At 49.1% G+C, this 27,553-nt stretch overlaps 1 protein-coding gene across 2 annotated transcripts; it reads right to left on the bottom strand.

The window, feature by feature from the left end:
• Positions 1-1,285: 1,285 nt before the first annotated feature.
• On the bottom strand, positions 1,286-27,347 carry kif4 (kinesin family member 4). 2 transcript variants are annotated; one of them, XM_035431668.1, is made up of 31 exons: positions 27,201-27,347; positions 25,401-25,533; positions 25,146-25,260; positions 24,150-24,340; positions 22,973-23,062; positions 21,949-22,115; positions 20,850-20,944; positions 19,963-20,082; positions 19,433-19,608; positions 17,544-17,605; positions 16,989-17,121; positions 15,961-16,019; positions 15,674-15,779; positions 14,956-15,078; positions 14,677-14,862; positions 14,241-14,344; positions 13,149-13,293; positions 12,188-12,298; positions 11,915-11,998; positions 11,107-11,220; positions 10,761-10,916; positions 9,236-9,333; positions 8,583-8,712; positions 8,302-8,472; positions 8,000-8,113; positions 7,555-7,632; positions 7,339-7,440; positions 6,504-6,671; positions 5,784-5,909; positions 3,778-3,897; positions 1,286-1,713 (listed from the first exon to the last, which is right to left on the bottom strand). In XM_035431668.1, exons 1-31 carry the CDS (start codon positions 27,224-27,226, stop codon positions 1,519-1,521), a joined length of 3,798 nt encoding a protein of 1,265 aa, XP_035287559.1. In that variant the 5' UTR covers positions 27,227-27,347; the 3' UTR covers positions 1,286-1,518. The 2 variants fall into 2 exon arrangements, with proteins under 2 accessions (XP_035287559.1, XP_035287560.1); XM_035431669.1 differs by lacking the exon at positions 27,201-27,347 and adding an exon at positions 26,222-26,781.
• Between the last annotated feature and the right edge of the window lie 206 nt (positions 27,348-27,553).

Below are 27,553 nucleotides of genomic sequence, written 5' to 3'. Positions count from 1 at the left end.
GGTAAAATAAATCAATCTTAAACCTGACTTTCAGACCTTTTTACCGATAGAAATACAAAGGTTGGTTAGAAAACAAAATGGTATTCATCTTTTTAGAACTCAAACGTAATCAATATACAACAAGAACAAGTTATGCCCTTCACCAACGATTCACCTGTTTCTAGAGTAGATCTAGAACTGTCTGAACTGGTCTTAAAACAATGCACGTGTATCTTTGCCCTCCAAGTATTAAATCTTAGGTGTTTTTTTTTCCTTTTTCGGTGCGGACTACGCATTAAGTTGTTATCCATAGCCACTCTACTCCTGATCCTTATTCACATGTATACTGTGCTGTAAGAGATGATACATTTCCGTGTCCATTTGTAAATAAATCTTTTCCCAAACTACTGATCCTCTAGCCATTACTGCTAGAGTAAGGCCTGTGTAATACAGTGAGTTTCATTTATTCGAAGGACCAGTCTACTAGGCCTGTGTGTCATATTTCCTTCCCCCAATCCTAAAAAAGGCTACGGGGAGAAATGGTGATATGGACACCCTGACCAGGAGGCTTCTGTACAGTGGCATGAATGCATCTGCTCCGGTGAAAACAGTAAACTGAAATAACTACAAATCTGTACAAATACATTGCATGAAGTGTTCATCTAGACATCAACCCATTACACAATGCGTTTCATGGCCTGAAATCAGCATTTTTAAATGTAGTTCCATTAAACTTTGTAGCTCTGCAGGGATCAATTCAGGCTTGCTCTACATGAGTGCTTCAACATTGTTCAGGTCCTACATGCTAGAAAAATGGGACAATTCATTCCTGAATCAAGACCATTAGTTTTGAAAAAAGAGCCCCATTATACTAAAGTCAGCAGTGTGCTTGTGTGTGTGTGTGTGTGTGTGTGAGATAGAGAGAGATGTGTTCATGTGTGTGTGTGTGTGAGTGAGATAGAGAGAGATGTGTGTTCATGTGAGGGAACAGTCAACAACAGTACAATGCATCGAAGGATGTTCTACAATACTACAATACGCACAAAGCCCTGTCTTTTTAATGAAACATTTTAATATTTGGATGGACATGAATATGCGCTTCATTAAAAAAAGATAAATCTGATCCCAACTAAAATTCAGAATTTTTTTTACAGAATAAACTATTTACAGGCTACATTCTACATTCCACAGGCTACAAAAGTTCTGCTTGCTGGTGTGCATTAGTCTTCATAATGGCTTTTAAATTTAAATAATTAAAAAAAACAATGTCCTAGTGAAATTTACAAAGAAAAACAAAAGGCCTACATTTTAAAATTGATAGAGCTACGCTTTATTCATGAATTAAAACAAAAAAAAGACAGACTCAAATGACATCGTGGAAAGAAAGGACAAGACTGACGGGGATTGAATCAATGTAAATGGTAAATGGACTGTATTTATATAGCGCTTTTATCCAAAGCGCTTTACAATTGACAATGTGTTGGTATTACCCTGGCGGGACGGGGCGGGACGGGGCAGGCAGGGCAAGGCGGGGCCACCTCAGGACTCCTCCCGGATGGGTGTGCACCCAGAAAAGAAACTATTCTGGCTGTTAGTCAGGACCCGCTTCTTCTTCTTCAGGAAGCTGGTCGTGTTAGCCGCATTCTCCTCCTCATCCTCGTCCACAGCGGCAGGCTTCCTCACCAGCTTCAGATCAGCAGGGAGTTGCGCCATGTCCCCGATCTCCATGAGTACCTGAGGACATTTACCAGATACACACAGTCCTCACAGAAACAGGATTACCAGATACACACGGACCTCACAGAAACAGGATTACCAGATACACACAGTCCTCACAGAAACGGGATTACCAGATACACACAGTCCTCACAGAAACGAGATTACCAGATACACACGGACCTCACAGAAACAGGATTACCAGATACACAGTCCTCACAGAAACAGGATTGCCAGATACACACAGTCCTCACAGAAACGGGATTACCAGATACACACAGTCCTCACAGAAACGGGATTACCAGGCTGCGATCATTTTACTCACCTAGTGAAAAATCTGTCTAGTCTCACTATACATTTTCATTGGTCACAACAGTGCGACTGGAATCTAGCTGGCCTGATGGACGTGTGATTTATGTCTCCGGTGTGCGCGCAAATAAGTCAGTTCTCCCTGCTGTAACGCCTTTGTAGTGAAGCACAGAGACAACATTCTCTGTGCGAAAATTATGACTAGTCTAGCGGTGGGTCATTCGCGAGTCAGCTCTTTAAAGTGAATGATGGAAGCCGACTCGCATATCCTAAGAACTGATTTTTTTACATGTATATTTTTTGTAAATAAATGATCCTATAACGGCTGGCTTTGGTAATAACAGGAGCCTAATAAACAACAGCACTAAAATAATACATTTAACGCTTTAGACTAGAGCTAAATCTAGAAAGAATGGTGGATGAGGCATGTGTTAGACCCCTTCCAATGTGTAGGCAGTGTGAGCGTGAGGGTCTGATTGGATTGTTCTGATGATGCAACCTTACGAGGTCTTGAAATGACTGAATAAACTGGACTGAACTGTTATGTTGTGTTCTCATCTGCTGTATGATGCAAAAAAACATTTCCCAATGCATTCAGAAATTAATGAAACAGTCAATCAATCAGTATGCACATTTTGCTTGAGAGCTTGGCTGGTAGAAATGATTAATAAAGCCGCGTTTCCACCAAAATTACCCGGAACTTTCAGTCCCAGGAACTACTTTACCAGGAACTAAAAGGTTCCTTCAGCCAATGGTTGTCTGCGTTTCCACCGGGGTCTAAAGTACCGCGAAGATTAGGCAAATTAGCCCACTGACGTTGTCGTCGGTCCATCTGTCATATTTCTTCTGTAACCCCATACTACCACCGAAGTAGCCTACATTATTTTCTAATAACCGGGACAGCCCGGAGGGGTTTATTCCACTTATATACAACGGCTTACCAACAATGACTATATATGGTTACTTTTGTATTTATTGATTTTCATATATCCTCTCAAACACATTCATTAACAGCAGAAAACATGCACACGTTGTAAACAATTTGCTGTTTTATTACTTTCTCGTTGTCAATTACAACGGGCTAACAAAGAAAATCCGGAAGAAAATATTCAGCAACCGAATTAATCCGTTTGAATGTTTTGGTAGCCTACGTAATATGCTGTCCCAGCACGAATGCTTAGCATTTTATAAAACGAATACTAAAGCAAGAAAAGAACAGAAGAGCACACGTTATAATTCCAAGACGTTGACAGGCTATAACCAAAAGTAGGCTACTGCGCCGCATAACATACAAGTTTGATTTGAAGTTATTATGAAAATAAATTGGTTTGCCGCTGCATATTTTCAAACATGGCGGGTAATGGCGGAAAATAAATACAACACAAATGCTACGAGTACTCGACCAATCAGAAATGTTCAGCGCTGCAAGCTCCACCCAAAAGGTTCCTGTACTTTCGGAAAGTACTACCCCCCGAGCAGGAACGTTTTGGGGGGTAAAACAAAGCCCCCAGAACTAAATTTAGACCCTAGTTCCTGCGGTGGAAACGCACTGAGTTCCTCAAAAGGTTCCTAGTTCCGGGGTATAGTTCCTGCGGTGGAAACGCGGCTTAAGAGGTCTGGATGACTATGATTAGGCAAATCTTTTGTCTTGCAATTAGTGGTGCACAATATTATCAGTCATCCCTACCCAATATAATCAGTCACCCAAACCCGATATAATCAGGCATCCCTACCCGATATAATCAGGTGTCCCTACCCATTTCTGAAACGTACCTTCATGGTAGGAGTGACAGAGGGGGGTTTGAAGAAGGTGGAGTCTGCCAGGCTCACAGCAGTGGGGTCCTGAGGGGTGAAAACCGAATCCTTCGACCCATCTTCCATTTCACTGGAGTCCTGTATTTACGAGCAGAGAAGAGAGGATCAGCCCACCAGGCGAGGAGCGCATAGCGGCATAAGCGTTAGCGGATGTGAGTGTTAGTGGATGTGAGCTTTAACAGCGTGAGTGTTAGTGGATGTGAGCTTTAACAGCGTGAGCGTTAGTGGATGTGAGCTTTAACAGCGTGAGCTTTAACAGCGTGAGCGTTAGTGGATGTGAGCTTTAACAGCGTGAGCGTTAGTGGATGTGAGCTTTAACAGCGTGAGCTTTAACAGCGTGAGCGTTAGTGGATGTGAGCTTTAACAGCGTGAGCGTTAGTGGATGTGAGCTTTAACAGCGTGAGTGTTAGTGGTGTGAGCATTAGTGTTGTGAGCGTTAGCGGATGTGAGTGTTAGTGGATGTGAGCTTTAACAGCGTGAGCGTTAGCAGCGTGAGCTTTAACAGCGTGAGCATTAGTGTTGTGAGCGTTAGCGGTGTGAGTGTTAGCAGCGTGAGCGTTAGTGGTGTGAGTGTTAGCAGCATGAGCATTAGTGTTGTGAGCGTTAGCGGTGTGAGTGTCAGCAGCGTGAGCGTTAGTGGTGTGAGTGTTAGCAGCGTGAGCGTTAGTGTTGTGAGCGTTAGTGGTGTGAGCATTAGTGTTGTGAGCGTTAGCGGTGTGAGTGTTAGCAGCGTGAGCGTTAGTGGTGTGAGCGTTAGTAGCATGAGCATTAGTGTTGTGAGCGTTAGCGGTGTGAGTGTTAGCAGCGTGAGCGTTAGTGGATGTGAGCTTTAACAGCGTGAGTGTTAGTGTTGTGAGCATTAGTGTTGTGAGCGTTAGTAGCATGAGCATTAGTGTTGTGAGCGCTAGCAGTGTGAGCGTTAGCAGCGTGAGCATTAGTGTTGTGAGCGCTAGCAGCGTGAGCGTTAGTGGTGTGAGTGTTAGCAGCGTGAGCTTTAACAGCGTGAGTGTTAGTGGTGTGAGCATTAGTGTTGTGAGCGTTAGTAGCATGAGCATTAGTGTTGTGAGCGCTAGCAGTGTGAGCGTTAGCAGCGTGAGCATTAGTGTTGTGAGCGCTAGCAGCGTGAGCGTTAGTGGTGTGAGCGTTAGCAGCATGAGCATTAGTGTTGTGAGCGTTAGTGGTGTGAGCGTTAGTGGTGTGAGCGTTAGTAGCATGAGCATTAGTGTTGTGAGCGGTAGCAGTGTAAGCGTTAGCAGCGTGAGCATTAGTGTTGTGAGCGCTAGCAGCGTGAGCGTTAGTGGTGTGAGCGTTAGCAGCATGAGCATTAGTGTTGTGAGCGTTAGCAGCGTGAGTGTTAGTGGGGTGAGCGTTAGTGGTGTGAGCGTTAGTAGCATGAGCATTAGTGTTGTGAGCGCTAGCAGCGTGAGCGTTAGTGGTGTGAGCGTTAGCAGCATGAGCATTAGTGTTGTGAGCGTTAGTGGTGTGAGCGTTAGTAGCATGAGCATTAGTGTTGTGAGCGCTAGCAGTGTGAGCGTTAGCAGCGTGAGCATTAGTGTTGTGAGCGCTAGCAGCGTGAGCGTTAGTGGTGTGAGCGTTAGCAGCATGAGCATTAGTGTTGTGAGCGTTAGCGGTGTGAGTGTCAGCAGCGTGAGCGTTAGTGGTGTGAGTGTTAGCAGCGTGAGCATTAGTGTTGTGAGCGTTAGTGGTGTGAGCATTAGTGTTGCGAGCGTTAGCGGTGTGAGTGTTATCAGCATGAGCATTAGTGTTGTGAGCGTTAGCGGTGTGAGTGTTAGCAGCGTGAGCGTTAGTGTTGTGAGCGTTAGTGGTGTGAGCATTAGTGTTGTGAGCGTTAGCGGTGTGAGTGTTAGCAGCATGAGCGTTAGTGTTGTGAGCGTTAGTGGTGTGAGCATTAGTGTTGTGAGCGTTCGCGTTAACGATGTGAGTGTTAGCGGACTCGGGCTTACCACGGTGGCCACTGCCGTCTCCAGGTTGCGGCACTTCTCGTGGTCACACAGGCAGTTCTCACCGCAGGTCATCTTCCCCTTGCGGCAGCGGCACATCTTGTTGCTACAGCGCCCCTTACAGGCACACTGCAGGGACGGCAAACGTAGGCCCATTCACTCTGGAGGGTTTCTAACTGCACTCTAACTGTGCTCTTACTCCAGTCACTCTGGAGGGTTTCTAACTGTGGTCTTACCCCAGTCACTCTGGAGGTGTTCTAACTGTGCTCTTACCCCACTCACCCTGTAGGTGTCTAACTGTGCTCTAACTGCGCTCTTACCCCAGTCACTCTGGAGGTGTTCTAACTGCGCTCTTACCCCAGTCACCCCGGCGGTGCTCTAACTGTGCTCTTACCCCAGTCACTCTGAAGGTGTTCTAACTGTGCTCTAACTGTGCTCTTACACCAGTCACTCTGGAGGTGTTCTAACTGCGCTCTTACCCCAGTCACTCTGGAGGTGTTCTAACTGTGCTCTTACCCCAGTCACCCTGGAGGTGCTCTAACTGTGCTCTTACCCCAGTCACTCTGGAGGTGCTCTAACTGTGCTCTATCTACGCTCTTACCCCAGTCACTCTGGAGGTGCTCTAACTGTGCTCTAACTACGCTCTTACCTCAGTCACTCTGGAGGTGCTCTATCTACGCTCTTACCCCAGTCACTCTGGAGGTGCTCTATCTACGCTCTTACCCCAGTCACTCTGGAGGTCTTCCGGCCATTTTTACGCCCTTTGCTTTTCTCAGGCAGCCATTCGTCGGCCTTATCTTCCGTCTCAGACTCGGAGGACACCAGCTCGTCAATATCGATGGTGGCGGGGAGTCGAGGCGCCTTGGCGGTCGTGACCCTGCGACCCTGAGGCTGTGGAGGGTACAGGGCAGTAAGGAGGGGAAACAGGGCAGTGAGGAGGGGAAACAGGGCAGTGAGGAGGGGAAACAGGGCAGTGAGGAGGAGAAACAGGGCAGTGAGGAGGGGAAACAGGGCAGTAAGGAGGGGAAACAGGGCAGTAAGGAGGGGAAACAGGGCAGTAAGGAGGGGAAACAGGGCAGTAAGGAGGGGAAACAGGGCAGTAAGGAGGGCAAACAGGGCAGTGAGGCTGGAGGGGAAACAGGGCAGTGAGGCTGGAGGAGAAACAGTGCAGTGAGGCAGGAGGAGAAACAGTGCAGTGAGGCAGGAGGAGAAACAGTGCGATGAGGAGGGGAAACATGGCAGTGAGGAGGGGAAACAGGGCAGTGAGGAGGGGAAACAGGGCAGTGAGACTGTGGAGGGGAAACAGGGCAGTGAGGAGGGGAAACAGGGCAGTGAGACTGTGGAGGGGAAACAGGGCAGTGAGGAGGGCAAACAGGGCAGTGAGGCTGGAGGAGAAACAGTGCGATGAGGAGGGGAAACAGGGCAGTGAGGAGGGGAAACAGGGCAGTGAGGCTGGAGGGGAAACAGGGCAGAGCGGAGGAGAAACGGCAGATAGAAGGGGAAACAGGGCAGTGAGAGAGGAAACAGGCCAGTGGGGCTGTGGAGGGAGGGGGACTACCTTAGGGGGGACGTATTCGAAGGAGGTGTCGGGAGACTGGCTCGCGGTGGGCACCAGGACAGACATTTTCTTTGTGCTGGCCACCTGAAGCAGCGTCAGCCTCTGCGGACGGACAGCAGAGTCAGGAGTAAAGCGGCAGTACAGAGACCATAAAGTCACCTTCCCAGCTCGAGCTTTAAAGAGGGCTGACCTGGGCTTTTTAAAAAGCGCCTCTACCTGCTTGTACTGCTCATTCTCCTCCATCAGCCTCTGGTTCTGCTCACTCAGGTCCTGCATCTTCGCGATCTCATCCTCCTGTTAACAGAACCGCCCAGCACAGGTCAGATCCACTCAGTACATGTCAGGACCATCCAGCACAGGTCAGAACCATCCAGCACAGGTCAGAACAACTAAGTACAGGTCAGAACCACTCAGTACAGGTCAGAACCACAGCCAGGACAGACCCACCCAGCACAGTTCAGAACCACAGCCAGGACAGACCCACCCAGCACAGTTCAGAACCACCCAGCACAGGTCAGCCCCACCCAGTACAGGTCAGAACCACAGCCAGGACAGACCCACCCAGCACAGTTCAGAACCACCCAGTACAGGACAGACCCACAACCAGGTCAGCCCCCCCAGGCCAAGGCAGTTGGGACGGGCTCGGGGAGAGCGCCCCCACCTGGAACTGCAGCCGCTGCAGCAGCTCCCTCTCCCGTTTGGACGGGTGGTCCGCCCGCTCCTCTGCCTCGGCCACCACCGGCTTATTCTGCAGCTGGCTGAGCAGGTAGAGCACCTGGGGGCACAAACACACTCAGACAGCATGAACACACACCCGCCTGAACACTGAGATACAGCCCTAACACACACCCGTCTGAACAGTGAGACACTTCATCGGCAGCTCTACAACACTGGAGTGCCCAATCATCCCGTGCTCCTGGGGGAGTCACTTGACCAGGGTGCAGGGGGGGGGCAGCCGTTCACCTTCTCCTGGTGCCTCTGCTCCAGCTCCACCAGGTGGCCCTGGTGCTCCACGTCCATGGCAGACATGAGCTTCCTCTCGTCACACAGGATGCGCTGCAGGTCAGCGTAGTTGGCCTTCTCCTGGTTCAGCTCGCTCTCCAGCTTGGCCGTCAGCACCTTGGCCGACACCACCTGCAGAGACCAGAGGGGTCACAGCACAGCACAGTTACGCATGAGCTGAGTCTGCAGGTGTGCAGTCTATACCCCGCTCAGAGACCACAGCGCCCCCTGGAGTTCCTCACCTCTGACATGAGGAACTTGAGGGCACACTTGGCCTCTACAATGGTGGTGATGCTGTCCCAGCTCTGCTTCGCACGCCCGTCACTACCGGCGTCCAGAACCTTCTGCTGCAGGTCAGCGATCTGGGCACTCCTGCCGGGGAGAGGAGGCGGTGAGCATCACCCCGTTAGGCAGAACGCTGGGGGCGGGGCTAGGGGGCAGAACGCTGGGGGCGGGGCTAGGGGGCAGCACGCTGGGGGCAGGGCTAGGGGGGCAGCACGCTGGGGGCGGGGCTAGGAGGTAGCATGCTGGGGGCGGGGCTAGGAGGCAGAACGTCAAGAGCGGGGCTAGGTGGCAGCGCGCAGGGCTAGGCAGCAGTGTGCTGGGGCAGGGCTAGGTGGCAGCGTGCTGGGGGCGAGGCTAGGAGACAGAACGTCAAGGGCGTGGCTAGGCGGCAGCACGCAGGGGGCGGGGCTAGGCAGCAGCATGCTGGGGGCGGGGCTAGGTGGCAGCGTGCTGGGGGCGGGGCTAGGCGGCAGCACGCAGGGGGCGGGCCTAGGTGCCAGCACGCAGGGGACGGGGCTAGGCAGAAGCACGTAGGGGCAGGGCTAGGTGGCAGCGGGCAGGGGGCGGGGCTAGGTGGCAGGGTTAGGTAGGCAGCGTGCAGAACGCTCACCTCAGGCCCATCTCTGTCTCCAGGTTCTCCACCTGCTTCCCCAGGGAGGCCTCCAGCTCGCCCTGGTTCTCCAGCTCAGCGATGGTGAACGTGCGCCGCTTTACACACACACACACACAGACATCACGTACACGAATGGGCTGTAACATTTTGGCAGTTAATCTTTCTAAATAAATTAAGCTAAGGCTCCGTGGTCACACATTGTTCTTAGCTATCCATCCATCCATCCATTATCTATACCCGCTTATCCTGAGCAGGAGGGTATTGGAGCCTATCCCAGCATGCATTGGGCGAGAGGCAGGAACAGACCCTGGACAGGCCGCCAATCTATCACAGGGCATACACACAATTCACTCACACACTCATACCCATGGGCAATTTAGGGTCTCCAATCAGCCTACCTGCATGTATTTGGACTGTGGGAGGAAACCGGAGTACCCGGAGGAAACCCACGCGGACACGAGGAGAACATGCAAACTCCACACAAAAAGGCCCCAAGCCGAGATTCAAACCCACAAACTTCTTGCTACCCACTGCACTACCGTGCCACTGTTCTTAGCTAGTACTTAATAATTTAATTAATTAACCTCAAATCCACCAACCCTCCACCCCCACCGCCAAAAAATGTCATTGCATTTTGACAGTTTACAAGTGTCACTTTCTGCTTCCTGTTAAAGAGCAGCACACTCACACACACAATTCCTGTTAAAGAGCAGTGCGCTCACTCGCACTTCCTGTTAAAGAGCAGCGCACTCACTCGTACTTCCTGTTAAAGAGCAGCGCACTCACTCACATTTCCTGTTGAAGAGCAGCGCACTCACTCACACTTCCTGTTGAACAGCAGTGCACTCACTCGCACTTCCTGTTGAAGAGCAGCGCACTCACTCGCACTTCCTGTTAAAGAGCAGCGCACTCACTCACACTTCCTGTTAAAGAGCAGCGCACTCACTCACACTTCCTGTTAAAGAGCAGCGCACTCACTCACACTTCCTGTTAAAGAGCAGCGCACTCACTCGCACTTCCTGTTGAAGAGCAGCGCACTCACTCACACTTCCTGTTAAAGAGCAGCGCACTCACTCACACTTCCTGTTGAACAGCAGCGCACTCACTCACACTTCCTGTTGAAGAGCAGCGCACTCACTCACACTTCCTGTTGAAGAGCAGCGCACTCACTCACACTTCCTGTTAAAGAGCAGCGCACTCACTCACACTTCCTGTTAAAGAGCAGCGCACTCACTCACACTTCCTGTTAAAGAGCAGCGCACTCACTCACACTTCCTGTTGAAGAGCAGCGCACTCACTCACACTTCCTGTTAAAGAGCAGCGCACTCACTCACACTTCCTGTTGAACAGCAGCGCACTCACTCACACTTCCTGTTAAAGAGCAGCGCACTCACTCACACTTCCTGTTAAAGAGCAGCGCACTCACTCACACTTCCTGTTGAAGAGCAGCGCACTCACTCACACTTCCTGTTAAAGAGCAGCGCACTCACTCACACTTCCTGTTAAAGAGCAGCGCACTCACTCGCACTTTGGCGGAGGATCGCTCTCCCGCCTCGATCCGGTCTTTAAGCTGGGAGATCTCCTCGGCCAGGATCTTGCGGTCCTCCAGCAGGTCCTGCAGGTGGCGCCGCGCCTCCTCCGTGCTGACCTGCACCTCCACCTCGTTCATCAGCCAGCTCTGTGAGCGGAGAGAGAAGCCAGTCAGCTCACCCCAGTCAGCTCACAGCTCTATTCAATTACAGCCACGAAGAACATGGAGCCCGAAGAGAAGAAGCTGGTTTCGGTGAATGGGGAAGGTTCTGGTGCAGTTATGCGCTCAGTTATACGTTTGACCGTTTCCCGTGTTTGCAGGGGCTGATGGGAAATACCTTCACTCTCCCAGCAGCTCCCTCCATCCCGCGGCTCTGAGTGTCCTTCCGTTTCTCTGCCACCTCGTTCCTCTTCATCAGAGCGTCCTTCAGACGCTTGTTCGCTGCAGCAGCCTGATAAAAAACACATTAAACACCTAGCCACATCCCATAGCACATTATACACCTGGCCACACCCCATAAAACATTATACACCTAGCCCCGCCCCATAGCACATTATACACCTAGCCCTGCCCCATAGCACATTATACACCTGGCCACACCCCATAAAACATTATACACCTAGCCCCGCCCCATAGCACATTATACACCTGGCCCCGCCCCATAGCACATTATACACCTAGCCCCGCCCCATAGCACACTATACACCTGGCCCCGTCCCATAGCACATTATACACCTAGCCACACGCCATAAAACATTATACACCTAGCCCCGCCCCATAGCACATTATACACCTAGCCCCGCCCCATAGCACATTATACACCTAGCCCCGCCCCATAGCACATTATACACCTGGCCCCGCCCCATAGCACATTATACACCTGGCCCCGCCCCATAGCACATTATACACCTGGCCCCGCCCCATAGCACATTATACACCTAGCCACACCCCATAAAACATTATACACCCAGCCCCGCCCCATAGCACATTATACACCTAGCCCCGCCCCATAGCACATTATACACCTAGCCCCGCCCCATAGCACATTATACACCTAGCCCCGCCCCATAGCACATTATACACCTGGCCCCAAGATGTTCTAAATGCATTAGCATGCTGCGGGTGACTTGGAAAAGTAGTCTCACCTCCTCTGTTTTACGGCGCAGGACACTGGCCTGTTTCTGGAAATCCCTCTCCAGCTTCAACATCTCATACTGCCGTTTACGGTCCTGTGAAAACAAAACACTTATTTACAGAGCAAACACAGTTCAAGGAGTTTCACAGAAACCCTACAGCATAGCTGTGATGGAATGATAACAGAAGGATTAGAAGGTATGTATGAGGGGCAAGCGTGTACACGTGTGCGCATGTGTGTGCGTGGTGTGAGTGTGCGTGTGTGTACGCCCGTATGCACACACCTTCTCCTTAAGCTGCAGAACCTCCTTGTCTTTTTTCTGTTTCCACTGGCGAAATTTCTCAGAGTCCTCCTTCATCTGCCTCATCAGCTGCACACGCTGGGACTTCATAGCCTGCAGAACACCACCACTCACACCGTAAATACAGTCTGATCTACCCACCACACTCATACCATAAATACAGCCTGACCTACACACCACTCACACCGTAAATACAGTCTGACCTACACACCACACTCACACCATAAATACAGTCTGACCTACCCACCACCACTCACACCGTAAATACAGCCTGACCTACACACCACACTCACACCGTAAATACAGTCTGACCTACACACCACACTAACACCATAAATACAGCCTGACCTACACACCACTCACACCGTAAATACAGCCTGACCTACACACCGCTCACACACCGTAAATACAGCCTGATCTACACACCACTCACACTGTAAATACAACCTCCTGGGTGAGTGGCTTACATGGCCCCCCTGGTTGAGCAGTTGAGTGGCTTACCTGGATCTCCTGGTTGAGGGGCTTACTTGGATCTCCTGGTTGAGGGGCTTACTTGGATCTCCTGGTTGAGGGGCTTACCTGGATCTCCTGGTTGAGGGGCTTACCTGGATCTCCTGGTTGAGGGGCTTACCTGGATCTCCTGGTTGAGTGGCTTACCAGGATCTCTTGGTTGAGTGGCTTACCTGGATCTCCTGGTTGAGTGGCTTACCAGGATCTCTTGGTTGAGTGGCTTACCTGGATCTCCTGGTTGAGGGGCTTACCTGGATCTCCTGGTTGAGGGGCTTACCTGGATCTCCTGGTTGAGGGGCTTACCTGGATCTGCTGGTTGAGGGGCTTACCTGGATCTCCTGGTTGAGGGGCTTACCTGGATCTCCTGGTTGAGGGGCTTACCTGGATCTCCTGGTTGAGGGGTTTACCTGGATCTGCTGGTTGAGGGGCTTACCTGGATCTCCTGGTTGAGTTTGGTCACGTTGCGCACAGACGCCTCTTTGAGCTTCAGCAGCTTGGCCTGCTCCTGCAACTTCTTTTTCATGTCTGAGATCTGACCCTCCAGCTCCTGCAGCCTCTTCCTGCGCTGCTCGCTCAGCCTGGGGGATCAGAGACGCCCGTCATCCCTGCTCAGCCCCGCCCTCTTCCACCTGACTCCACCCCCAAAGAGGACAACCCCCAGGCCCCAGTACATCACACAAACCAGATGCAACTCAAGAGCTCGATAACTATACCAAGACACACTTTTAGACTCTTCTTTTTTCACTGCCATTGACACCGAGTTCCAAAATCACTGAATCCTTGGTCTTGGTCTTACATTTGAGATATGTAAGTGTATGCTGTCACTGAAGGAGGCATTAAACCAGCAAAGAAATTCAGTTTTGGTACTGAAGTTTTCTCAAGTAACATTTCAGAGGCTAACAGCTTTCCTGCTAAATTAATCACAGCAAGTGAAACAAGTGCTGAATCTACTGAGAATGCTGGAAGTAGCCTTGTTAGGGACAAACTAGCTGAGATATTCTGTATGCTGGAAAAAGTGAGTTTCTGGAGAAAATATTCTATTTTTGCGAAATGTTAAGCCCTTCTAAGCAACCCGACACCAAGACAGTCAAAAAGATTTAGAAAAAAAAGAAAGAAAAATAATGACAGCAAAATATCACATCAAACTTGCGCATTCTATTTAGGGACATATTGTACAGTGTAGACCAGGGCTACTGAACTCAAGATCCTGCAGGCCGCAGTGTAAATGAGCCTGCCAATGACCAGAAGGCGGGGTTTGCACTTTTTGAAGGTATTTCATTGGTTTCAATACACCAGACAAGATCAGTAAAGCATAGAAAAGTATTTGAATCCAAAACAAATACGTAATTGACCCAGGTCTGATCCTGCACTACACCACCAGATTTCACTAATGAGCTGTACACTCATTACACTGCAGACCACAGGAGCTGCACCCATAAAATGCCTGGCGGGATTTCAGAAATGCCCTCTTTTATAACCCGTCCCCCACCCCCTGCAGTAGAGAGTGGGGGGGGGGGTCTCTTACTTGGCCTGATTGTGGTCCTTCTTGGCAGAGTGGAGAGCCAGGATGAGCTCCTCTTTCTCCCGCTGTAGAGATGAGACTGCCGTGTGCAGGTCCTTCATGCTCTCCTGTGGGACATGGGGTCACACATCCGGCGCTACTGTGAGATCACCCAAAAATCCACAGACTGCTGCACTACCATGAGATCACCCCGAATCCCACAGTCTACGCACCATTGCATTGTGATTAGACCAATCACAAGATGCTGCGACATTTGGCTGGACCAATCACAGCATGCCGCTGCATTATGACCAGACCAATCACAACATGCTGCTACATTATGACCAGACCAATCACAACACGTTTGTACATTGTGACCGGACCAATCACAGTATGCTGCTGCCTTGAGACCTGACCTTCATGCACTCTGTGGTAACCATGGTGACTAGCGCTGCCCTACCTGGTGCTCGGTCTGCATTGGCTCCAGGTGGCTCTCACTCTGGCACATTTTCCTGACAAAGGCCTCCTTCAGAGCCAGCACTTTGTTCAGCTCGATCAGCTCCTTAGACATCTGTGCCTGCCGCAGAGCATGCTGGGTAGTGTAGGCCTCGGGGGAGCATTTCCCTGTACCGCTGTTGCCCAGGCCCTGAGCATTTGGGGAGAGGAAAGGGACTCACATCAGCGCCTGTTCCTTACGGAACATGCATGACCCGTCCGGAAGGGCACTGTTAACGCTCACCACCGCCAGCTCCTCCCCAGGACTGCCACGCCCCGCCTCCTCGCCCTGCTCCAGCTCCGCCCCCTCGCCTGCCGACTGTGAGGCCAGGGCCTCAATAGAGGCCGCAATCCCAGCACTCTCATCCTGCGCAAACAGGAAACAGGGCTGAACATCACACTGAGTATTACACAGCACACACTGAGCATTACACAGTACACACTGAGCATTACACAGCACACACTGAGCATTACACAGCACACACTGAGCATTACACAGCACACACTGAGCGTTACACAGCATACACTGAGCATTACACAGCACAGGAGACTGAACATTACACAGCACACACTGAGCGTTACACAGCATACACTGAGCATTACACAGTACACACTGAGCATTACACAGCACACACTGAGCATTACACAGCACACACTGAGCATTACACAGCACAGGAGACTGAACATTACACAGCACACACTGAGCGTTACACAGCATACACTGAGCATTACACAGTACACACTGAGCATTACACAGCACACACTGAGCATTACACAGCACACACTGAGCATTACACAGCACACACTAAGCATTACACACTAACTTCCAAGCCAGACAGACCATTTAAACATACATTTACTCTGAAATTAGACTGAATATTTTGAGCGCTGGCAGTATGAAGGCTGTGCTGCTAAACGCGAGAATGGCGAGAGGAGTGCAGAGTGCGGTTTAGCTGCCGTACCTGCAGGTGCATGATAACCTGCTGCAGATTGCGGATCACCTCCACGTTCTCTTTCAGCTCCTGATCCTCCAGGGTCTCCACCACCCTCTGCAGGTCAACCTTGCAGCTGCACCACAAACGCCTCATTACATAACATTTCTCATTTGATTGACGCCACATGAATTTAAAGGGGAACTGCCTCCAAAATCAGACGGAGGTGCATTTCGTCTTCCCCTCAGAAAAACGGATCACCGGTATTTTATGTGTCAAAACTAAAGAGACTAGGAAAGGAGTGACTATTCACTTACGCAGCATGCTGTTTCAGCTCCTCCAGCTTACTTTGCAGTTTCTCATTTGCCTGTTCCGTCTTCACATGAAAAAAATTAAAAGAAAATTTTCCACTCTCATCCTCAGTAACAACAACAACCATTTATAATTCAAAGTTCTGGTTTCACAAGATTCATTCAACGAGAGCCCCATTTAAAGCATTCTGAACCTCTGGTGTATACTGACTGCTAGATTTCAACACGGAATTGATCTCAAAAGGAGTCACCAGCACTGAAATAACAATCATAATACTTAAGTAAGATTAAAGAATCAGAAACCAAAATAATTTTTGAACAACAATAACAGAACCAAAATAATCTTAGAGAAAGGTAGTGCTTTGCATTCTATCCATGGCTTAGGGTCTATAACACCATCACATGCCAGTGCACTCAGGAGGGAAGAGAGTTAGGATTAACCCTGCCCCACACTCACCATGAGTATCCTCTCTAACATCAGGGCAGTCTGGCCCACACTCATCATGAGTATCGTCTCTAACATCAGGGCAGTCTGCCCCACACTCACCATGAGTATCCTCTCTAACATCAGGGCAGTCTGCCCCACACTCACCATGAGTATCCTCTCTAACATCAGGCCTGACCTACACTCACCATGAGTATCCTCTCTAACATCAGAGCAGTCTGGCCCACACTCACCATGAGTATCCTCTCTAACATCAGGGCAGTCTGGCCCACACTCACCATGAGTATCCTCTCTAACATCAGAGCAGTCTGGCCCACACTCACCATGAGTATCCTCGCTAACATCAGGCCTGACCCACACTCACCATGAGTATCCTCTCTAACATCAGGGCAGTCTGGCCCACACTCACCATGAGTATCCTCTCTAACATCAGGGCAGTCTGCCCCACACTCACCATGAGTATCCTCTCTAACATCAGGGCAGTCTGCCCCACACTCACCATGAGTATCCTCTCGAACATCAGGGCAGTCTGCCCCACACTCACCATGAGTATCCTCTCGAACATCAGGGCGGTCTGGCCCACACTCACCATGAGTATCCTCTCGAACATCAGGGCGGTCTGGCCCACAGCCTCGCTCAGCTCCCGGCTTAGCTTGCTGTTCTCCTCCTGCAGGCAGCGGTTCTTCTCCAGAACCTTGGACACGTTCTCCGCGGGCTCCGATCTGGACCCAGGACATGAAAGCACAAGCGGGTCTACAGTCACTCTGAAAGGCTTTCTCAGTGTGTTGTTTAAAGCGGACCAGAAGAGGCTATTTGGCTGATTTTAAAAAAAAAACTAAAATTCAGAATCATCATTAATATTCACGTTCATTATACACTCCACTGGGACTATAGTGTACAGCTCCTCATCAAACATCAGTCCTTTCTCTTTAGCCTGGCCTATCCCAGCCCCGCCCACCCCAACTCCACTCACCCCAGCCCCGTCCCATCCCAGCACTAGCCACCACAACCACATCGACCCCAGCCCTGCCCACCTCAGCACTAATTACCCCAGCCCCACCCACCTGAATACCATTTCTACTGAAATGGCAGGTCTGTCACTCAGGACCCCTGGTCTGAGTTTTCAGGGCAATTCTGTCCTTACCCAGAGAGCACTGGGGCCACACCTCCTCTTGCATGCAACAGCATCACCTGCAGCTCCTGGACCTGCAAGCCAGAGCAACAGAGACTGACACCCAAACACATCCAATAACATCCACATCCAACAGCCACTACATTACATTACATTTATTTGGCAGACGCTTTTATCCAAAGCGACGTACAAAAAGTGCATTTCATGGTCATAGACAACTGCTATACACAGGTTCAGTAAGGTACAATACTTATTTTGTACAGCTATTTCTAGCCAAGAACACAGTTTAGTTCACACAGTGAACACTATTCAGACCTAACCTCTGCAAAGCCAACTAGGCAGAAGAATAAGCTACAGTATTAGGACAAATACAAATTACCAAAAAGTGCTGGGATGGGGCAACATGTAACAAGTGTCATGAAAAAGGGGGGGGGGGATTTAGGGTGAAATATACAGCGTGGTGGTGGTTAGTCTAGGTATAGTCTGAAGAGATGAGTCTTCAGGCCACGGCGGAAGATGGGTAGTGAGGGGGAGGTTCGGAGAGAGACGGGGAGTTCGTTCCACCACTGGGGAGCTAGGGTGGAGAAGCTCTGTGATCCCTTTGGGCGGGTGGGAGGGGTTACAAGGCACCCTGCTGCCGCAGAGCAGAGTGGTCGAGCAGGCACATAGAATCGAGTCATGTCCTGCAAGTAGATGGGGGCTGTCCTGTTGGCAGCAGTGTAGGCAAGGGTCAGGGCTTTGAACCGGATCCTGGCAGCGACCGGTAGCCAGTGGAGTGATCGCAGCAGAGGAGTGACGTGGGAGACCCACACCCAACAGCCTAACCACATCCAAAAGCCCTACAACACCCAACAGCCAAACCACACCCAACAGCCCAACCACACCCAACCACACCCAACAGCCAAACCACACCCAACAGCCCAACCACACCCAACATCCCAATCACATCCAACAGCCCAACCACACCCAACAGCCAAACCACACCCAACAGCCCAACAACACCCAACAGCCCAACAACACCCAACAGCCCAACAGCCCAACCACACCCAACAGCCAAACCACACCCAACAGCCCAACAACACCCAACAGCCAAACCACACCCAACAGCCCAACCACACCCAACCACACCCAACAGCCAAACCACACCCAACAGCCCAACCACACCCAACATCCCAATCACATCCAACAGCCCAACCACACCCAACAGCCAAACCACACCCAACAGCCCAACAACACCCAACAGCCCAACAACACCCAACAGCCCAACAGCCCAACCACACCCAACAGCCAAACCACACCCAACAGCCCAACAACACCCAACAGCCCAACCACACCCAACAGCCCAACAACACCCAACCACACCCAACAGCCAAACCACACCCAACAGCCCAACAACACCCAACCACACCCAACAGCCAAACCACACCCAAGAGCCCAATCAAACCCAACATCCTAACCACACCCAACATCCCAATCACACCCAACAGCCCAACAACACCCAACAGCCCAATCAAACCCAACATCCTAACCACACCCAACAGCCCAATCAAACCCAACATCCTAACCACACCCAACATCCCAATCACACCCAACAGCCCAACAACACCCAACAGCCCAATCAAACCCAACATCCTAACCACACCCAACAGCCCAATCAAACCCAACATCCTAACCACACCCAACATCCCAATCACACCCAACAGCCCAACAACACCCAACAGCCCAATCAAACCCAACATCCTAACCACACCCAACATCCCAATCACACCCAACAGCCCAATCACATCCAACAGCCCAATCACACCCAATATCCTGCATTCTGATGTATCCCAGTGAAATTCCTAGGCTGTAAGACAATGACATGCACTGCATTTTAGGGGGGCTGGGGCCCCTGAGTGTACCTGCTGCTTCAGCCGCTTCATCTCTGCAGAGCGGGGGTCCACGTTGATGATGGGCTTGTTCTTGATTTTGCGGGCGCGGTCTGCGTAGCGCAGGGTGTTGATGGTCTCCTCGATGTTGGAGTCAGCCGGGCTGACGCACGCGATCATTAGGGTGTGACTGTTGCCTCCCAGAGAATCTGACCACAATTAACAAAGAGAAATAAAACTCCACCCTACAGCTCTACAGGCACAGCTCTACAAGCACAACCCTACAGCCCTAAGGGCACAGCCCTACAGCCACAGCCCTACAGCTCTACAGGCACAGCCCTACAGCCCTACAGCTCTACAGCTGTACAGGCACAGCTCTACAAGCACAGCCCTACAGCCCTAAGGGCACAGCCCTACAGGCATAGCCCTACAGCTCTACAGCTGTACAGGCACAGCCCTACAGCTCTACAGCTCTACAGGCACAGCCCTACAGCTCTACAGCTCTACAGCTCTACAGGCACAGCCCTACAGCCCTACGGTTCTACAGCTCGCATGGCTCTCACCCTGCAGCAGGCGGGTCAGCTTGGAGTCTCTGTACGGCACAAAGTTCCCCTTCTTGCTTTCGTCCCCCAGCGCACTGATCACATTGCCCAGTGATAGCAGACCTCGGTTAATGCTGATTCCTGAAACAGAGAGAGACCTCGGTTAATGCTGATCCCTGTAACGGAGAGAGACCTCAGTTAATGCTGATCCCTGAAAGAGAGAGAGATCTCGGTTAATGCTGCTCCCTGAAAGAGACCTTGGTTAATGCTGATCGCTGAAAGAGAGAGAGATCTCGGTTAATGCTGCTCCCTGAAAGAGATCTCGGTTAATGCTGCTCCCTGAAAGAGACCTCGGTTAATGCTGATCCCTGAAAGAGACTTCGGTTAATGCTGATCCCTGAAAGAGACCTCGGTTATTGCTGCTCCCTGAAAGAGACTTCGGTTAATGCTGCTCCCTGAAAGAGACTTCGGTTAATGCTGCTCCCTGAAAGAGATCTCGGTTAATGCTGATCCCTGTAACGGAGAGAGACCTCGGTTAATGCTGCTCCCTGAAAGAGACTTCGGTTAATGCTGATCCCTGAAAGAGACCTTGGTTAATGCTGATCCCTGACAGAGACCTCAGTTAATGCTGATCCTTGAAAGAGACCTCGGTTAATGCTGATCCCTGAAAGAGACCTCGGTTAATGCTGATCCCTGAAATAGACCTTGGTTAATGCTGATCCCTGAAATAGACATGTCATCACGCCTAACTGTAGCATTGTGAATCACTATCGTGCCAGCCAAACAGCTTACAGCACCACAAGGCCCGCCAATCAGCACACATTACCACAGCATCAACCAATCAGCTTAAAGCCCTGTAGTGCCAAACAATCAACTTAAAGCCCCATAGTGCCAACCAATCAGCTTACCTTCTTTTAGTCTTTCGCCCTCCGCCTTCGTTTTTTTCTGTCGTTCAGAACCAGCCAGATCCACCAGGTGTAGTTTGGACACCATGGACTCGCCTCTACACAAGAGAGGAAGAACCGAGCGCTCATGTCAGGCAGTGGCCATCTTTGAAACCCTGCTCACAGCTAAGACCCCACACTATAAAGAGCATACAAGCAACTCTGCGCTTTTAACAAGTAAGATTAGATTTAAAAGATGTGGAGCCTTTAAAGGCCTTTAAAAGGTAAGACAAAATTGATTTTCCCCCTAAAGGGTTCAGACCCAGTTCTGCTCAGCGGTTCCCTGTATTTACTGTTCATATTACTTTAATATACAGGTTTAATACACAGTGCTGTTCATGCGAAACAGATTTTAATCTTGGTAAGACCACGCTAGTTGGGTAAACGCCCGTGCTGGTTGGGTAAACGCCTGTGCTGGTTGGGTAAACGCCTGTGCTGGTTGGGTAAACGCCCATGCTGGTTGGGTAAACGCCCGCGCTGGTTGGGTAAATACTCGTGCTGGTTGGGTAAACGCCCGTGCTGGTTGGGTAAACGCCCGTGCTGGTTGGGTAAACGCCTGTGCTGGTTGGGTAAATGCCCGCGCTGGTTGGGCAAATGCCCGCGCTGGTTGGGTAAACGCCCGTGCTGGGTGGGTAAACGCCCGCGCTGGGTGGGTAAATACCCGTGCTGGTTGGGTAAACGCCCGTGCTGGTTGGGTAAATGCCCGTGCTGGTTGGGTAAATGCCCGTGCTGGTTGGGTAAACGCCAGCGCTGGTTGGGTAAATGCCCATGCTGGTTGGGTAAACGCCCGCGCTGGGTGGGTAAACGCCCGCGCTGGGTGGGTAAATACCCGTGCTGGTTGGGTAAACGCCCGTGCTGGTTGGGTAAATGCCCGTGCTGGTTGGGTAAATACCCGTGCTGGTTGGGTAAACGCCCGTGCTGGTTGGGTAAACGCCCGTGCTGGTTGGGTAAACGTCCGTGCTGGTTGGGTAAACGCCCGCGCTGGTTGGGTAAACGCCCGTGCTGGTTGGGTAAACGCCCGTGCTGGTTGGGTAAATGCCCGTGCGGTACCGAACGGACTCACCTGTCTGCGCTGGCACGCTGCTCCAGGGTGATGGTGAAGATGGCGTGTGAGCGGGATGATGCCGCGTTCATGGCGGTGGAGCCCACCGTGCGCGAGCCATTACCCATCTCCAGACACCCCACCATCTCCTGGGCACTCTGCACCTCCTTCTCCATCAGGCCTACAATCTGAAGCCCCAAAAAACGCACCGGTCAGTCGAGTCCCATTCTGTAACCTGCCTAATGCCCCTCCTGCAAGACCCCCAGAGCACAACTGAGTACAATCTTTAAAAAACACAGGGCATGAAGGCAGTATTAGAATCACATCCAGCAGACATCCTGTACTGAATGTCAGGGGTTGCTATGAGGACCTCCCTGTACTTAATTTCATGGGTTGCGAAGGGGACACCCCAGTACTGAATGGCAGGGGTTGCTAAGGGGACACCTCAGGACTGAATGTCAGGGGTTGCTATGAGGACACCCCTGTACTGAATGTTAGGAGTTGCTATGAGGACACCCCTGTACTGAATGTTAGGAGTTGCTATGAGGACACCCCTGTACTGAATGTTAGGAGTTGCTATGAGGACACCCCTGTACTGAATGTTAGGAGTTGCTATGAGGACACCCCTGTACTGAATGTTAGGAGTTGCTATGAGGACACCCCTGTACTGAATGTTAGGAGTTGCTATGAGGACACCCCTGTACTGAATGTTAGGAGTTGCTATGAGGACACCCCTGTACTGAATGTTAGGAGTTGCTATGAGGACACCCCTGTACTGAATGTTAGGAGTTGCTATGAGGACACCCCTGTACTGAATGTTAGGAGTTGCTATGGGGAGACACTCCTGTACTGAATGTTAGGAGTTGCTATGGGGAGACACTCCTGTACTGAATGTTAGGAGTTGCTATGGGGAGACACCCCTGTACTGAATGTTAGGAGTTGCTATGGGGACACCCCTGTACTGAATGTTAGGAGTTGCTATGGGGACACCCCTGTACTGAATGTTAGGAGTTGCTATGGGGAGACACTCCTGTGAGGAACACACCTTTATGCCTTCCTTGGGATCCTCTCGAATGCTGATAGCTGGCTTGTCCTTTGATCCGCAGAGCAGATCCAGAATATCCTCATTGTATATCTACAGTACAAAGCACATTCAGCAGTAGATACATGAGGCAGGCAGTTCCAAACAGCTCATTTATAATGGCTGTATAAAGGACAGATAGATGATTAATCATGAAAATGCACAAGCACCTGGTCAATCACTCCAGTTCGAATTAGTCATTTATGATAATCGTCCCTCAGAGGTACAATATAAACGGAATTTACATGTGACACAGTATGAAGATGTGACCTTTAAAAATGACTAGGCTGTGTACATGCCTTACTGTATTAGTCATCATTTTGTATTACATGTTGTTTTTGATGATGATGATGTTAAGATGATGTTGATGATGATAGTGATGATGATGATGATGATGATGATGATATATGTCTAACCAGTGGGCACAATGGCCTTCTATGGCATTTTAGGTGCTGACACTGGATTAAGTTAATATAATTGGATGTGCAATTTGAGATGTTTAAGATTATGTAATACTGATGCTGACAGGTAGTTTGATTCGGTGTTGATCTACTGATGTTGTTGATGTGTTGGTTGTTCTTGTTAATGATGTTGTGTTGTAATCTATGCTGCTAGAACACATTTTTTACCTGCTGCCTACCCACACACACACACCCTTCCACAGGAAGGACCACAATGGAAATAAGCTATTAGCTTTATTGTGTCTATCCTTGATAGTTTTTTTTAAATAATGTGTATAAGAAGCTTGCTTCAGATGCATGTTTTTTCTTTTTAAAAGTTATCGAATAAAATCAATCAATCAATCAATCAATCAATCAATAAATGAATAAATAAATAAATAAATAAATAAATAAATAAATAAATAAATAAATAGCAATTGCTCATCTGAAATTATATACACAAGTTATGTTTTTATTAAATTTTGTGGGCCCCGTTGCAGTACCTTTAGAAAGAGGCTATACCTCTTTTGTTGACGTTTTGAATACACATCAACAAAAGCAAATTACAAGGGTTCTCATGCTCACAGATTTACCATTAATATTCCAGCTCAAATATCCATTTCATCTGGACAAAAGGGTAATTGACCCAATGACATGGGAGGAGAAACTGGTTAAAAGGAGTAAGAAGCAGTTTTCAGTACCTCCAGGTAAGACACAGCGAGAGAGAACTCGCTGTCCACCCTCTTCTCCTTCTCTTGAAAGATCCGCTGGATGACCCTGGGAATGACCCCCACAGTGGGCTCGTTCTCCTGAGCAGATGTGTAGGTGCCCCCCATGGAGAAGGTCTTCCCCGAGCCCGTCTGTCCATACGCCAGAACCGTGGCATGGTATCCTGCCCGGAAAAAAGCCTCAGACATCAGATATCAGAAATGCAGCTGCTTTACAAAACAACAAACCACAGTAAAGGACTGTTCTCGCACTAATGTGATCCTTCCAGCAAGCACAGAAACAGTCAGTGTTCACATCATCAGTGTCAGAGGAAGTGAATAACCACCAATATAAGCTTAGCATAATTTAGAAATGTCATTTGAACAAAATGAATACATTCCAAAGTTAATTATTCCACGTATTAGCAAGCAAGAGCAAAGAGAGAAGCAAAAGAAGCAATAATGTGCCTGTCTGAAAAGAAAAAACAGTTTTGGCCTAAAGCCAAAGACCACCCCCACCCCCCCTTCAGTTAAAGCAGCAAGGCACTGTATACCAATGATGTTCCTGTGCCTACATGTTCCTGTGTATGCATGTCCATATGCTGCATGTTCCTGTGTATGCATGTCCATACGCTGCATGTTCCTGTGTATGCATGTCCATACGCTACATGTTCCTGTGTATGCATGTCCATATGCTGCATGTTCCTGTGTATGCATGTCCATACGCTGCATGTTCCTGTGCATGCATGTCCATATGCTACATGTTCCTGTGTATGCATGTCCATACGCTGCATGTTCCTGTGCATGCATGTCCATACGCTGCATGTTCCTGTGTATGCATGTCCATACGCTGCATGTTCCTGTGCATGCATGTCCATACGCTGCATATTCCTGTGCATGCATGTCCATACGCTGCATGTTCCTGTGCATGCATGTCCATACGCTGCATGTTCCTGTGTATGCATGTCCATACGCTGCATGCTCCTGTACCTCTGAACAGTCCTGACAGCAGGGGTGAGACAGATGTGTTGAAGACCTCCTCTTGTTCAGTCATTGGGTCAAAAACATAGTCATAAGTGAATGCCTTATCATTGCCAACAATGACCTGCAAGAAAAGCACAAATATTAACTTTACTTAGCTCGACTTAGAACTTTTTAAGTCACTTACATGTACGTATACATACGATAAACAGACTATGTCTACCAGAAATAAAGTGAGCACTTGCTGACAGGCTCAGAGCCTACCTGTGGCTCTCCTGGGACAAACGTGAGGCATGTCTGACACCCTTCATTGACCTCTTTGGGCACCAAGGGTCTGCACCTCAGGGCAACACGAACAGGAATGCCCTTCTCCTCTTCCTTTGACATGCTGGGGTTCCTGCCAGTTCACACGGGGCACATGCAAGCCATGTAAACTTTCTAAACCATGAACAACGAGGAATATTTACAGACGAACGACTGACAAATATATGTCATTTAACATAAGCTAACTACCTAGAGATTATCCGTTTTAATTTGTCAAATAGGCCGCCCTGTATTCATAAAGCGTTTTTCTCTCCATTCTGTTTCACTTATGCCAATGGTAGGGAAGATCGAAGGTCAATTACAGGCGAACACAAAGCCCAACGAAACTTACTGAAAGAACACAATTCATTGTCTACACGCTACACTAACAAGCCCCTAGACTAGTCACGGGAAATACACAAAAATGCCATTGACAAGACAATTAGCAAGCAACTATCAGCTTAACTCATTATGTCATCTACCCGCCTACATACCTTAGCCAGTGGTTACAGAATTTAAAATAAATTGAGCACATGAGCCATTTTTGAGAAGTTAGATCGCCAATGTTAGCTAGCTAGCTACCATGCTAGCTAGTTAACGGACCAAAATGTCACGTTTGATCCCACCATCTCAAGCTACTTCACTCACAGGCAAACTGTTCTCAGCCATCTGCATCAGAAAGTTAATTACATACTATTCGCCATCGCTATCCATTGCTTTGACCATTTTCAGAAATTAAGAATAGGCCCTATTCGGCATATTCTTGATCATGTTAACGTTACCTTATCCGCTTTGCACTTTCCACAAAAGGAAATCAAAATTAGAGCAAGATTCACGTTTCCCTTTTGTTTGACCCGCACTCCCACGTTTAACGGAAACAGTGTTTACATAGATCCCTTTTCATTTAGCGAAGTAGCGTAAAAGTAAAATTATTAGCGTTATTTGTTTATATGCCGATGATCCTTGTCTATCTTGTACGGTACATTTACCAGCCCGCCCGCCACTTTCAAATCATCTGCTCCGCCTCATCCTAACGTCATCACGCTTGATTACGTTTAGTCCTTACGTTCTTTACGCTTTTGCACGTACGAAAGGGCTATCGCTAATACGCATTAGATAGAGAACATCTGAAGGCTTTTGACTGAAGCATATTTAATTTATTTTGTATCTGAGTGAATATTGCACTCTTTGGACAATTCTACAGTATAACGAACTCTGACTAATACACCTACTTTTTATATCACGTATTGTTTTTCATAAAATGTAACCTGGAAAGCAGCGTGATGCCTGTCCGTGTAATGTTATACTGTAATAAAAATTAAATCGATAGAGATCAGTGGTTTTACTCAATGTAGGCCTATAACATTACATTACATTACATTCATTTGGCAGACGCTTTTATCCAAAGCGACGTACAAAAAAAGTGCATTTCATGGTCGTAGACAACTGCTGAACACGGGTTCAGTAAGGTACAATACTTATTTTGAACAGCTATTTCTAGCCGAGAACAATGAACACTATTCTGGCCTAACATCTGCAAAGCCAACTAGGCAGAAGAATAAGCTACAGTATTAAATAAATGTATATATTATAAATTATAAATTGTCTAAGCAAAAGGAAAAAGTAAAACAAATGCAATATACAAGACATTAAACACAGGAGATACATTCGCGCTACATTCGCTTTGATACATCTGATCAATGCATTTCGGTTACGCTTGAAATGTCTAAATATTGTATAGTCGATGTTAAGCGAACATACATGCTAACAATTCCGGCTGTTGCCATCTAGTGTAACCGGCTGTAATGTAGGCCTATAATTATTATCTGTGGTGTTTTTCCCCAAGTATCCAAAATAACTCAAAGCCGTTAACGATTTTGTATTAATTGAGACCTATTTTTATGCAGTCCATGACCGAGACACATTTTACTCGATGTGGAAATATTTGAAATTACCATTTACATCTGACAACCAGAGGGTGGCAGCCTCGATCTCTGTTAAAGAAGGTTTGAAGCTCTGCTCCCAACATGGCTGTAGCTAAATGCGTCCGTTCGTTTTGTACGGTCTGTGGTACATACCGGCTGTCATGCTGTATGGTCGTGATTGAAGGGAAG

Source organism: Anguilla anguilla, chromosome 9, assembly GCF_013347855.1.
Source record: "Anguilla anguilla isolate fAngAng1 chromosome 9, fAngAng1.pri, whole genome shotgun sequence".
Classification (NCBI taxonomy): Eukaryota; Metazoa; Chordata; class Actinopteri; order Anguilliformes; family Anguillidae; genus Anguilla; species Anguilla anguilla.
Note: the sequence above shows the minus strand (reverse complement) of the source record. Positions and strands in the feature narration are given on the sequence as shown.